At 38.7% G+C, this 13,045-nt stretch overlaps 2 protein-coding genes across 2 annotated transcripts in view; both read right to left on the reverse strand.

Annotated features, from left to right (window-relative positions):
* LOC103510308 (transcription elongation factor SPT6) overlaps positions 1–3,751 on the reverse strand; it is a gene marked incomplete in the record, with an annotated part of 37,147 nt that extends 33,396 nt beyond the window's left edge. The window contains 5 exon segments of the mRNA XM_026824388.1: positions 188–321; positions 1,208–1,372; positions 1,945–2,020; positions 2,656–2,718; positions 3,613–3,751. Coding sequence (XP_026680189.1) covers positions 188–321; positions 1,208–1,372; positions 1,945–2,020; positions 2,656–2,694 — 414 coding nt within the window.
* Positions 3,752–6,386: 2,635 nt separating this feature from the next.
* The window catches only part of LOC113465291 (fatty acid synthase-like), a 40,369-nt gene continuing 33,710 nt past the window's right edge, over positions 6,387–13,045 (reverse strand). The window contains 1 exon segment of the mRNA XM_026824389.1: positions 6,387–8,830. Within this exon segment, the coding sequence (XP_026680190.1) occupies positions 8,717–8,830 (114 nt within the window). The 3' untranslated portion in view covers positions 6,387–8,716.

The following is a 13,045-nucleotide window of genomic DNA, read 5'->3' on the forward strand; positions in this document are numbered from 1 at the left end:
TTTTTTTTTTTTTTTTTTTTTTTTTTTTTTTTTCAAATACGTATTCCGCAAATGTAATAGAAAGTCGTGTGATGTTCACACCAGATTTTTTTTACTTGCTGTTTGCCCTTACACCTAAGTCTCAGAGTGGCTTTTAGTATACGATTCTCAAAAGTAAATGTTAAAAGTAAACCAATACAATACTTACATCCCCAGAGTCAAACAGTTCATTGGCAATCTTATCTCTTGCATGACCTTCCGCTTCGTTACCATCTTCATCCGATTCATCATCTTCTATTCTCTTCAAACGCTTGAACTGTTTCTTTCGTTGTACCTTCATACCTGCAATGAAAATGGAGAAACATAGAAAACAAGAACCAAAAATCAATTACTTAAAGTAGTGCAGTGGTTAGCATGAGGGACTTTAGACCTGATGGTTGGAGATTTGAGCCCATGAGTCATAAGATTTTGTGTTACTTAATAAAATTCCTTTTTTAATAACCAAATAATAATAATAATAATAATAGTGCTTATTTATACTGCTTGCATAGGACTGAAAAGTCCCTTTACTCCAGCAGTAGGCTACTACTATTACTGTGGTCAAATTCTCAAATTATATTGAGGATTAAATTCCATACCTCGGCTGGGATTGAACCCATGCCCTCCTGTTTACCAGTCGAGCGCCTAGACCACTACACCACCGAGGCAGGTGTAAGAGAGAAACAATATAATAATGTGCTTAACAAACTGCTCTAAGAGAGAATAAAGATATACTTAATATCCGCAGCCAGCCTAGTTAGCTTGAAGGGTAGAGTGTCTGCCTTGGTGCCTTGTAAGTGCTCAGTCACAGTTTTGATTCTAACCCAGGGTATAAATTCCATACCTCGGCTGGGATTGAACCCATGCCCTCCTGTTTACCAGTCGAGCGCCTAGACCACTACACCACCGAGGCAGGTGTAAGAGAGAAACAATTAAATAATGTGCTTAACAAACTGCTCTAAGAGAGAATAAAGATATACTTAATATCTGCAGCCAGCCTAGTTAGCTTGAAGGGTAGAGTGTCTGCCTTGGTGCCTTGTAAGTGCTCAGTCACAGTTTTGATTCTAACCCAGGGTAAAATTTATACAAAACAGTTTGGGATTATCATCCCAAAATTAATTCCATTGTTACAGTTTCCTCTATTTAAAAAATAATAAATAAAAAATAATTAAAAAAAAAAAACACTCACCCAAGTTTTCTTCTATCAAATCGTAATCATCATCCTCCAGCCGATCGTCCAATTCATCATCGGATATTTTCCGTTTCCTATTCTCATCATCACTTTCATCATCATCTTCTATCGGGGCATCATCAATCAGGTCTTCCAGTTCTTCACGGAGCTTGTCCTCGTCATCTGTGAAGAATTATTATTTTTTTAAATCATTTTTATATGAGTGTCCAGAGGTAGGAAAGCATACAAGTTTTTGAAAGTTAACAAACTGATATGTAAATGGGAGATTAAGGCCAAGGCCACAAAGTGAGATTAAACTCAGTTTAATTTTTACTCTTGGATTAAGCAATCTGATTGGCTGATTTTTAAATATTTCAGCCAATCAGATTGTTTGGATTAAAACTTAACACTTTGCATGCCAAGCTGAATTCAGCAATATTTCCATGAAGTGCGAGAGTGTTTTTAAGAAAAAGATTGTGATTTTAGGAAAAAACCACCATTGCCTGTGAGAGTGTGACAGTGACTTTATGGTAATGTGTTGCACACTGGTGTACAACACGGCACACAAAGTGTTAAACTGAGTTCAAACTCACTTTGTGGCCTGTGACCTAACAGTGTGAACTAAATACACCATAGACCTTACTACTTAACAGTCTGAGGTGTCGGAAATCTGTTTGAGGTATGGGGAACAGGTTCATTAAATAGCTTCAAGGTAAAAATTACTGCACAAACACTTCATTTGTTCAATGACCTACCTTCATCCTCATCACTGCTCTCCATGGCAATTCTCTTCACCTTCTTCCTTTCCTGCTCGTTCAACTCCTCCTCCTCCTGTCAAATAAAACCAAATAATACAAATTAATAAAAACATTATCCGTGGCTGAGTGTAGATCACGCTGCACTTGCACACTTGAGGTCCTGGGTTTGATTCCTAGTGGGATTAATAAAAACATTATCCGTGGCTGAGTGTAGATCACGCTGCACTTGCACACTTGAGGTCCTGGGTTTGATTCCTAGTGGGGTTGAAGTTTTTTTGGCTTAATGCTTGGAGTTTGGGGTGCACTTCTATGCCTTTCCCTGTGTTCATACAGGATCGGCGTTTTTTGACAGCCCTATTGGCAACAAAATTTTACGAGTGGATGCCCTTTGAACTCAACCTTAGCTGTCAGCAAGGGAAATTACAGTAATGTGTGACCCAAAATGAATCACATTATAGACAATGTGTTTTTAAAATTAAAGAAGTGTTGGAAACATGAACCTACCTCACTCTCCTCAGCTTCACTGTCGATGAAGTCAGCCATGTCTGTTTGGGTGAAACCTTAGCTGTCAGCAAGGGAAATAACAGTAATGTGAGTGTGAGCCAAAATGAATCACATTATAGACAATGTGTTTTTAAACATTAAAGCTTGTCACAAATTCAGATAAAGAAAGTAGGTAGGTAAGAAGTGTTGGAAACATGAACCTACCTCACTCTCCTCAGCTTCACTGTCGATGAAGTCAGCCATGTCTGTTTGGGTGAAGTTTTACAACTGAAAGCAAAAACAACAGAATAAAAGTGTGGATGTGTTTTGGAAAATGTCAGTAAACCAAAGGAGATTCTGATAAATACTTTCAACTTGGAGATGTGATATCAAAGATTTAACCCTACTGCAAATTAAGATACAATGATGTAGAACAAATTTGGTAACCCTGTACTCCAAGCTTTTTTTTTCCACTTTGAAAGTACAGACCTTGATTCTCCCAACACTGTAAAAGGGATCATAAACATAGAAAGAAGTAGGTAACTTGGTGATCAGAGAACAACTGAGGATGGAGTGACAAGAGCCAAACACTTGCTGCTCCAAGGTCTTCTAAGTAAGTAAACTTCATAATCAATGATTTCATAGTTTAACCCTACTGCAAAGTAAGATACAATGATGAAAGTAAAACAGATTTGGTAACCCTGTACTCCCAAGTTTTTTTCCACTTTGTAAGTACAGACCTTGATTCTCCCAACACTGTAAAAGGGATCATAAACATAGAAAGAAGTAGGTAACTTGGTGATCAGAGAACAACTGAGTCCAATGTCATAAGGCCACTAGTTGAATTTTACAAGGTAAAAACACCTCACAATGAACTTGTAGGTACCTAGGTGATCTATCGATGAATCAGTTCTTACTGTAGGTAGGTACTTTCAATATTCGGATAACAGGTATTCTGAGATCTTAAAGCATCCTGTACCTATAAATCAGGGTTCCCAGAGGTTGATATTACCAATAAAGTAGCAATTTTCCTACAGAATCTTATGATGAATTCCAAGTCATAAGCTTTTTTTCGCATCAGACAATAACTGGTTTTCAAACCCAGTCAAGGACTTTATTCAAGAGGGGATTTCTCGAGTGGCAAGTAAACCGTTTGCTAGGAAAGCCCTTAGAGAAAGTTACCTTCAAAGCACTGGAAAACTGCCCCAAATGAAGGATTTCCGGCTGATTTTCCGAAAATTCTTGACGGAATTTCGGTTCGGAAAGGAGAAATTTTCCAAGTTTAGCGAAATTCCAAGATGGCGGAGATGGGAGATGTTGCTCGCTTCACATCGATGAGATTGTTGATGTTTGTGAAGCTAGCATATGCTTACAAGATAAAGGCTCGTTCACATCAACACTCGTTGTCGCTAAAATATGAAATCAGTGGCGTAGGTAGCACATTTTTTTTCCTTTCAAGTTTAAGGTTGTGGTTATGTACCGGGTTGAGATGAGCTCGGACTAGGTGAGACAGGTTATTTTTGCTATAGTTTGGAATGGGAGTGGTAACTGAAAAACAAGGTAAGTTTACCAACCTTGCCTTTCCCAACCCGGTACATAACCACAACCTGACGTCACTGTATTTAGTGATGTGGACTTTACCCTCCAGTAGCCAGCCTAGTTAGCTTAGTTGGTAGTGCGTCTGCCTTGTAAGCGCTAGGCCGCGGGTTCGATTCCCGCCCGGGGCGGATTTATCTGAACATGGGAAAAGGCGAAGAAGAAGATTCTATAGAATACCTAGTCATTTTGTGAAATGCCTAGGCATGTCATGAAATACCTAGTAGTATGTAGGTCATTCTAGGCATTATATAAAATGCCTAAGTCCGTAAGTATAGAGCAGTCTAAAAGTTCGCCTTCTACAGCTGAGTGCACATATTGCCGCTCTAGACACCCTTACAACGCAGGCCAAATCAGAACATGCTTCTGAACCACATGACCAGGTATGATATTATGTTTAAATATATATTTATTACCGGCATTCTAAAGAATACCTAGTCATTCTATGAAATGACTAGCGTTCTTAGGCAAAGTTTATTATGAAATCGATAGCAATATGATATTATATGATTTGCCTAGGCATATCATGAAATACCTAGTAGTATATAGGTCATTCTAGAATCTAGACATTATATAAAATGCCCTAAGTCCGTAAGTATAGAGCAGTCTAAAAGTTCGCCTACTTCAGCTGAGTGCACATATTGCCGCCCTGGACACACTTACAACGCAGGCCAAATCAGAACATGCTTCTGAACCACATGACCAGGTATGATATTATGTTTCGATATATATTTATTACCGGCATTCTAAAGAATACCTAGTCATTCTATGAAATGCCTAGGCATTTTGAAATACCTAGTAGTATACATGTAGGTCATTCTAGGCATTATATAAAATGCCTAAGTCCGTAAGTATAGAGCAGTCTAAAAGTTCGCCTACTACAACTAAGTGCACATATTGCCGCCCTGGACACACTTACAACGCAGGCCAAATCACAGCATGCTTCTGAACCACATGACCAGGTACGATATTATAATTATTAAGTTGGATATTCACTAATGGTGGATTTCACCAACCTTCTTTCCAGCCTCAAACAGCCCGTTAGCTCTACAGCTCAAATTAAATGGAACTCAATTGGCTGTTAGCTTAACAGGAGTTCTAATGACTGAATAAATATTGGTGAGCCAGCCTAGTTAGCTTAGTTGGTGGTGCGTCTGCCTTGTAAGCGCTAGGCCGCGGGTTCGATTCCCGCCCGGGGCGGATTTTATCCTGATGGGATAATGTTCGTTCTCGGAACGGCTGGCTTTCTCCTATCCTGTCTTTCTTCTCTCTTCGATTTCGGGACGATAAGACCATAGCAGTTACAGTTCCCTCTGTTAAACCTCTTAAAAAAAAGTTTAGCTTTAGTTCACGATAAAAATTCAGCTCACACAACAGACAAGCTATCAGGCACCTTATAATTATTTTATCCATCACACTCTCTTGATTCAACACGAGATAAATTTAATCGCCAGATCAGTTAGGACCATCTGAAGAACTTAATGGCAGCAGTTCGCAAAATGCTGAGAGTGCTACAGCATATCCAAGTGCTACAGCATAGTTTTCTATCATAGACACATAGATTACATTGGCACCTATATTCGATGGACTTGAACTCAATTTAATTTGAGTTGATGTCCGGTCATATTATAGATGACTCAAGACCTCCAATAATTCATTAGACAGAATGACCCATCAATATATCGACGGAATGGCACACGTCTTACAATGGGAAGAGTGCGAGTTCAATAGTCTTGTCAAATAAATCATCTCGGATTGATTAATCTATTCGATTTAAAACAGAGGGTGTTGACCCGTCATACAGACCTATTAACAATGCGGGATGAATCTATTGAGAAGGTCCACCAATCGTCCGAAATCTCCACTAACTTTTATCCAAACAGCCTTTGTGGAGTTTGTGGCAGCCTAATAGTTAGCTCGGAGGTTTGTGGCAGCCTAATAGTTAGCTCGGAGGTTTGTGGCAGCCTAATAGTTAGCTCGGCTTTAAATACTATTTAGAACGAACCAATCAATGTGGCTACAGACCAACAACTTCGTAGAAGCTTCAACCATCCTATAATGCTGTTTGCCTCAACACTTAAGGCTCAGAGTGCACTTTTTGTATATGGATTTAAGCTACTTTGGTGTATGGTGGATGAAAAGATCTTTTTTCATTAGTCTTTATTTTGCTATCATCAATTGACGAAAGCTAAATGTTTTCTCTATCTACCATGATAGTTAATTCGGACAGACATAGATAGTAGTAGATAGTGTTGAATTGTTGATACAAAGTTTCCATATTTCTCGAAGCCAATCCTATTTTTTTTTTTTTTTTTTTTTTTTTTTTTTTTTCCGTTGCGCAATATCGTAGTCCAAGAAAATGTTGCACTTAGAGTGGGTTTCCAGCCTTAACTCTTGCTATCATAATATGATATTATCATATTTCTAACCTTCTGCAAATCACATTCTAATAATCTCAAACATATTCTCCGCAAAAAGAGAGAGGAGAAGGGAAAATACATAATAATCTCATATTCAGGGGGAAAATCAATTTTTATCGAGGGTAAAAAACCCGTCACCAAAAACTTTTATTGTGTATGTAGATATGACTTAACATTGGTTCGTCGGGTTATATAGAGAAGGGAAAAAATACAAATCTTAAATTCAAAATAAATATTTAAACACATCAAGAGCGGAAGGGAAAAAATGCTTAAAATGCCTTTAAAAAATTAATAAAATATATCAAAATATTTTTCTCTTACTAGATATAAGTAAAGATAACAAATTAAACTTTAATAATAAAAAAAAAGAATGTTCTAAATGAAAGCAATTGTGATTTCATTGTTAACGATTGTGTGTGCCCAACAAAATTTACAAAATAAGTTGCATCTTAAAAGTAAAATTAATAATAAGCCAACACTGTGTGCTGTGTGTTTTACAAAACAAAATCGATTCTTGGACTAAATTTTTATAAACAAAAAAAAAAAAAATTCTCTTCAAACAACAAAATCTAGTGATTCTTCTTGATTAACGCTCCTAGGATCTCAAATTTCCAAGTTAGATCTCAAATTCCCAAGTTTTATCCTTGATCTCAACTTTTTGTGTTCAAAATATCGCCACATTTACGTGATCTATTGAGAAGAACCAAAAATCAGATTGTCTGAAATTTTCACGCCAGCCTTCTCACGGGAAAAAAATGATAATTTTATCGAACGTGAAAAATTCTTGAAACCTGAAATTGATCTCTCATACTCCCAGTTTATGCCGACTCAGAACGTCTGACAGACATGAGCACTTCCACCCAACTTAAGCAAAATCTTTTGCTTTCTCGATTAAATATAAAGAGAGCGCTACTTTTAGAGAGCCAAAAAAGAAGAATCACACATCGTTCACTCTGTTTTACAAACAGAAAATCTCTTAAAGCTGTATCACGGATTTGGTCGCTAAACACTGACTTTTCCCTGTTTTCTCTACAAAATTCTAGAAGCTTGTAACGCTAATATTTCCTAGTTCTTAAAAATTTGGATTTTATAGATTGTTATTTTCTTAATTCTGAATTATTTTACCTAGTCTCTTGGAGGGTTTCAGCAGTCATTATATATAAGTTCTGTGGGTCAACTTGATAAGGAGAACCAAAAAGGCAGATTTACCTAGGTTATTCAAAATATTAGTATTTTATTTTTTGTTCAAGTGGGAGGGTTCTCCTAAAGCAGATCTTTCACCTAACCACCGGACGTATTCTTTCTTTCACAGTGGACCTTCAAGATATTTTACTAAGAAAACCTTGTCTCGATTTGACCTTTATGTTTCTATTTCCTATAATATAACCCAATTTTCAACCTCCAAATCAAGCGTGCCGGGGAGGCGAGCGAACGCCAAGTCCGCAGCACCGTCCGGCCTATATTAACACGAAATATAGAGAAGACCAGGGAAATATAGAGAAATATAGAGTCAGCGCAGAAAAAACCGAAGGGGAGATGTCATTACAGGAAAATTCATTTCTTCCAGACAACAAACAACAAAATAGAATTTATAATAAATTGATCAAAATAGAATTTTTAAAAATCAAAATCGATCAACAATAATAGAATTGATCAAATCAACAAAAAAGAGAGAACTAGTCAATTTAAGAGTGTCAAAATAACAACCTAAACGCAAAATGTCCACTAAAATTCCTTTTCTGTTCACTTGAATGTCAGCAACGTTCACTGAAGGGTTTCACCCCAAAAGGTCATTCCTCAAAGTTTATTCCTTTAATCTCTAACTGGTATCATTCCTCAAGATATCACTGGTTTAAAATAAAAGCCTATAAAAATTCAATACTAACAAGATGTCCACTAAAAAAGAAATGTTTTTATCAAGGGTTTTAGGCTTATGGAATCAAGTTTAAAGCGACTAAATTAAAGTTAAAAGAATGTTTGGTCGTAAAAAATGCTTTTCAAGGGACGGGCATCTTTGGGTTGTTATAATTTTTTACTTAGGTGTTTAGGGGATATCTCAGACGGTTAAAGGACCTTTTCTCAAATTAGGGGATTACTTAAGTGTTTAAAATAAATCTCAGACGTTCAGGGAACCTTTCAGACATTTAGCGGACCTTTCAGGCGTTCAGTAGCTCAGACGGTGTGAAGTCAATCTATCGTCGGCGTCTCCTGTGGCGGCGACGTCTCCTACGTTGATAAGGGGGGGGGGCCAAGCGCCCAGTTGGCGGGACTCAGGCGGCGGTATCAATGATGTTGGCAATACGAGAGGCGGTCTCCCCGGTCAGGATGGACCTGTGGTTGCCGGGCAGGGCGTGGATACGAACCTGGGTCTTGTTCTTGCAGATCTGAAACCGAGAAGCGGGGAGGAGAGGAATTAGTCAAGTTCGCTACTAGATTGATGAGGCTGGGGGACGATAAACATTATCTGGCTAGGGAACGTTTAACAGAGAGTTAGACTAGTGTCTAGCTGTGGGACTATAAACAAGGAGAAGAACAGCTAACCCTAACCAGCCTAGCTAGCTGGCAGTTCTCGAAGGGTTCTCTCTACTTTTAAAGACCAAGCACAAGTCCTCACGATGGTTGACTGCGGTTCAGGACGAGCCGGCCAATTTAACATGGCTAGAGCTAGAGACCACGGCGGTCCAGCACTCATAGGCAATTTCATTCAGGACAGCCACGCTACTATCACGTCACGTGAGCTCCCGTGACGTGAGGGCAGTGTAGCTATCGCGAATGATATCACCATACTTTATACTTTATTATGGGAGAACTTTGAACCATATCTTTGTGACTCGAGCTCACAGGCGTGATAATGATTGTAGTGTGTTTTTACCTTAAGATTTATGATTTGAATTTTAGTTTCACTCACCGCACTTAGTCCATAATCGTCTCCCAGCGTGACATAGTTGTCCTGGGCTCTCACTACTATCTCGTCACGTGAGCTCACGTGACGTGATAGTAGTGTGTTTCTACCTTAAGATTTGAATTTTAGTTTCACTCACCGCACTTAGTCCATAATCGTCTCCCAGCGTGACATAGTTGTCCTGGGCTCTCACTAACTGTATGTCTCCACTGAGCTTACTGCTTGGCCTGTACTTATCACCCAGGACTAGCTTCTGGTAGAAGCTCTCGGCGGCTTTGGCGACATCCTGGGTCGGATAGGGGACGCCGCTGGCCTTAAAAAAAAAAATAGGTAGGTATATCTTTCGAATTTTTTCTTTCTATTTTTCAAGTTTAGCCTAACCTAAAGCTTAGCCCTGTGTAACGTATAACTTCTACCTTAATCTCTCACCTATTTTCTCTGGAGATTTTCTCAATTGAAATCGCCTTTGAAAGAGGAATATAAAGGCAGATTTACCTAGGTTATTCAAAATATTAGTATTTTATTTTTTGTTCAAGTGGGAGGGTTCTCCTAAAGCAGATCTTTCACCTAACCACCGGACGTATTCTTTCTTTCACAGTGGACCTTCAAGATATTTTACTAAGAAAACCTTGTCTCGATTTGACCTTTATGTTTCTATTTCCTATAATATAACCCAATTTTCAACCTCCAAATCAAGCGTGCCGGGGAGGCGAGCGAACGCCAAGTCCGCAGCACCGTCCGGCCTATATTAACACGAAATATAGAGAAGACCAGGGAAATATAGAGAAATATAGAGTCAGCGCAGAAAAAACCGAAGGGGAGATGTCATTACAGGAAAATTCATTTCTTCCAGACAACAAACAACAAAATAGAATTTATAATAAATTGATCAAAATAGAATTTTTAAAAATCAAAATCGATCAACAATAATAGAATTGATCAAATCAACAAAAAAGAGAGAACTAGTCAATTTAAGAGTGTCAAAATAACAACCTAAACGCAAAATGTCCACTAAAATTCCTTTTCTGTTCACTTGAATGTCAGCAACGTTCACTGAAGGGTTTCACCCCAAAAGGTCATTCCTCAAAGTTTATTCCTTTAATCTCTAACTGGTATCATTCCTCGAGATATCATTGGTTAAAATAAAAGCCTATAAAAATTCAATACTAACAAGATGTCCACTAAAAAAGAAATATTTTTATCAAGGGTTTTAGGCTTATGGAATCAAGTTAAAAGAATGTTTTGTCGTAAAAAATGCTTTTCAAGGGACGGACATCTTTGGGTTGTTATATTTTTTTATTTAGGTGTTTAGGGGACCTTTTCTCCAATTAGGGGACTACTTAAGTGTTTAAAATAAATCTAGGACGTTTAGGAAACCTTTCAGACATTTAGCGGACCTTTCAGGCGTTCAGGCGCTCAGACGGTGTGAAGTCAATCTATCGTCGGCGTCTCCTGTGGCGGCGACGTCTCCTACGTTGACTAGGGGGGGCGGCCAAGCGCCCAGTTGGCGGCACTCAGGCGGTCATGGCGGTATCAATGATGTTGGCAATACGAGAGGCGGTCTCCCCGGTCAGGATGGACCTGTGGTTGCCGGGTAGGGCGTGGGTTATGTAGTGGTCAGAAATCGGTATCGCTCGATTGTAGTGGCGAACTACTGGGGCGGCTCAGCGTAGAATGGGTATAAGGCCTAGAGGAGGGGGGAAATGACTTCAAAAAGGCAGTCTTAGGCCAGCCACTCACTATCAGGTAGACCTGACAGGTACGGCTGAAAAGGTCAGCCTGATGAGCACACTCTCAGGTTCTCCATACGTTGGATTGGAGAAAATTCACCAATATTGGTTCTTACCTTTATTAACCAAAATTGTGATATAATAACACAAAGAAATGGCATTTATTAACAGGAATTGTCCCATTACACAAAAACCAGCGCATAAAAGAGCATTCCAAAATATATATCATTCTTGTGTTAGGTACAAATTCTTTATTGAAAGTGTTTCTTTACGGGAATCCTTCCATTGCGCAAAAAAAAAAAAAAAAAAACCAAAACAAAACAAACAAAAACAAATTAGAATTACAACGACTACCTACTCGAAATTCAAATTAAAGTAGTACCTATTCTGTCGTATATTTATTTTGAAAATGATACAATGGACGCCAAAATAAACTTATGGACAAAATAAAGCTGTTGTTTTAGCGGCTTTAGCTTTCGCCAAATGGTAATAATGGCAGAAAAAACATCTTTTTTTTTCTGCCATACACCAGGGTGATGGTCTCTAGCCATGTTTAATTGGCTCGTCCTGAACCGCAGTCAATCTCTTCATTAGGATCGTTCAGCAAGTCCATGTGGTACCAACATATCAGTGGAATAACTGTGATGGTACTCACGTCATATTCTTTATCTTTGGCATATCTTGAACCATATCATGGTCCATGGACCACTTGGTAGACATTTAGGCAGCGGTTTTAGTGACTGAGTAACCTGTCAGATACCTAAGTTGCGAATTTGTGAATTTTGTCTTGAGTTGTGTGAACTCTGGGTCATTTTCGTGATCTTTGTCATTTTTTCGAGTGTACTTTACTCTTTTGTCATAATTTTGACATTTTGTTTACTCTTTGTTAATGTGGAATTCAGTATCTTGATCGAAGAAGTTTCAGTCTGTTATGAGGTTTTTTTCATGAACTTTGCCAAAGGCTATTCTTTATTTCACACGTATTTTGACAGATGACTGAGGGGCAGTTTCGCGTCGCTTATTTTAGAAGAACTACACTTTTCTAATATACGACACATGTGTTATTGTTTCTTCTCTATTTTACCCAGCAACCCCAGCATCCATTTCTGATACCTGATGAGCACACACTATTAGGTAGACCTGACAGGTACGGCTGAAAAGTCTGTCTGTCAGGTCTGCCTCATACCTGATACTGAGTGGCTGGCCTTCCAAACCCAATTTATCACTAAGATAAATAATCATAATAATGGCGAAGATGCAACATCCAAAGCCATCAATATGAACTATGAAACAGCTACATATAGCATATAGCTCATAGTAAGAATGGTATAAGATGCACCTACACTACAATAGTGTGGTGATGAACTGATGATAAACTACACAACAAAATACCAATGTACCTATTCGAAATGGAAGATCAATGGATAGGTCATTGGAACTCTTGATAAATGAGGTCACCGAGTCTACACTAGTACACTCGGAGGAACTACCAAGCACCTTGTGGTACCGGCAACTTGGAATCTGTACATCGAACTCGTTGTGAGATGTGTACGTTTAACTGGTCGTGCCTTGAAGTACGAGATGTAGAATAGGATATATCTTGCTTATACTGTAAGAATGAGACTAAAAAGTCCCTTTACTCCCGCAGAAGTAGTAGTGTTCCATAAGACAAGAAAGTGTGTCCTTTTCCCCCCCAAGAGATTTGATAGAACTACTGTAACGAAGAAGGTCTTGTCATCCCGAAATGGAAGAGGAGGACCACGGTCTTGCGGGATATGTCGGACGGGCTGAGTGTGAATGGCAGGCATAAGGACTGTAGCACATTCGAAGTGTAGTGGTGCGACTTTTAGTAGCACGAATTCGCAAAATGGCGCCCAAAAATCCAAACCTATGAAAATGATAGAGAGCTTTCACACTCTAGGAATTTTAGGAGACCTATGTCGCGCGACTCTGCCTCCAATAAGGGG

The sequence above is a fragment of the Diaphorina citri genome, unplaced genomic scaffold, assembly GCF_000475195.1.
Source record: "Diaphorina citri unplaced genomic scaffold, Diaci psyllid genome assembly version 1.1 scaffold581, whole genome shotgun sequence".
Classification (NCBI taxonomy): Eukaryota; Metazoa; Arthropoda; class Insecta; order Hemiptera; family Psyllidae; genus Diaphorina; species Diaphorina citri.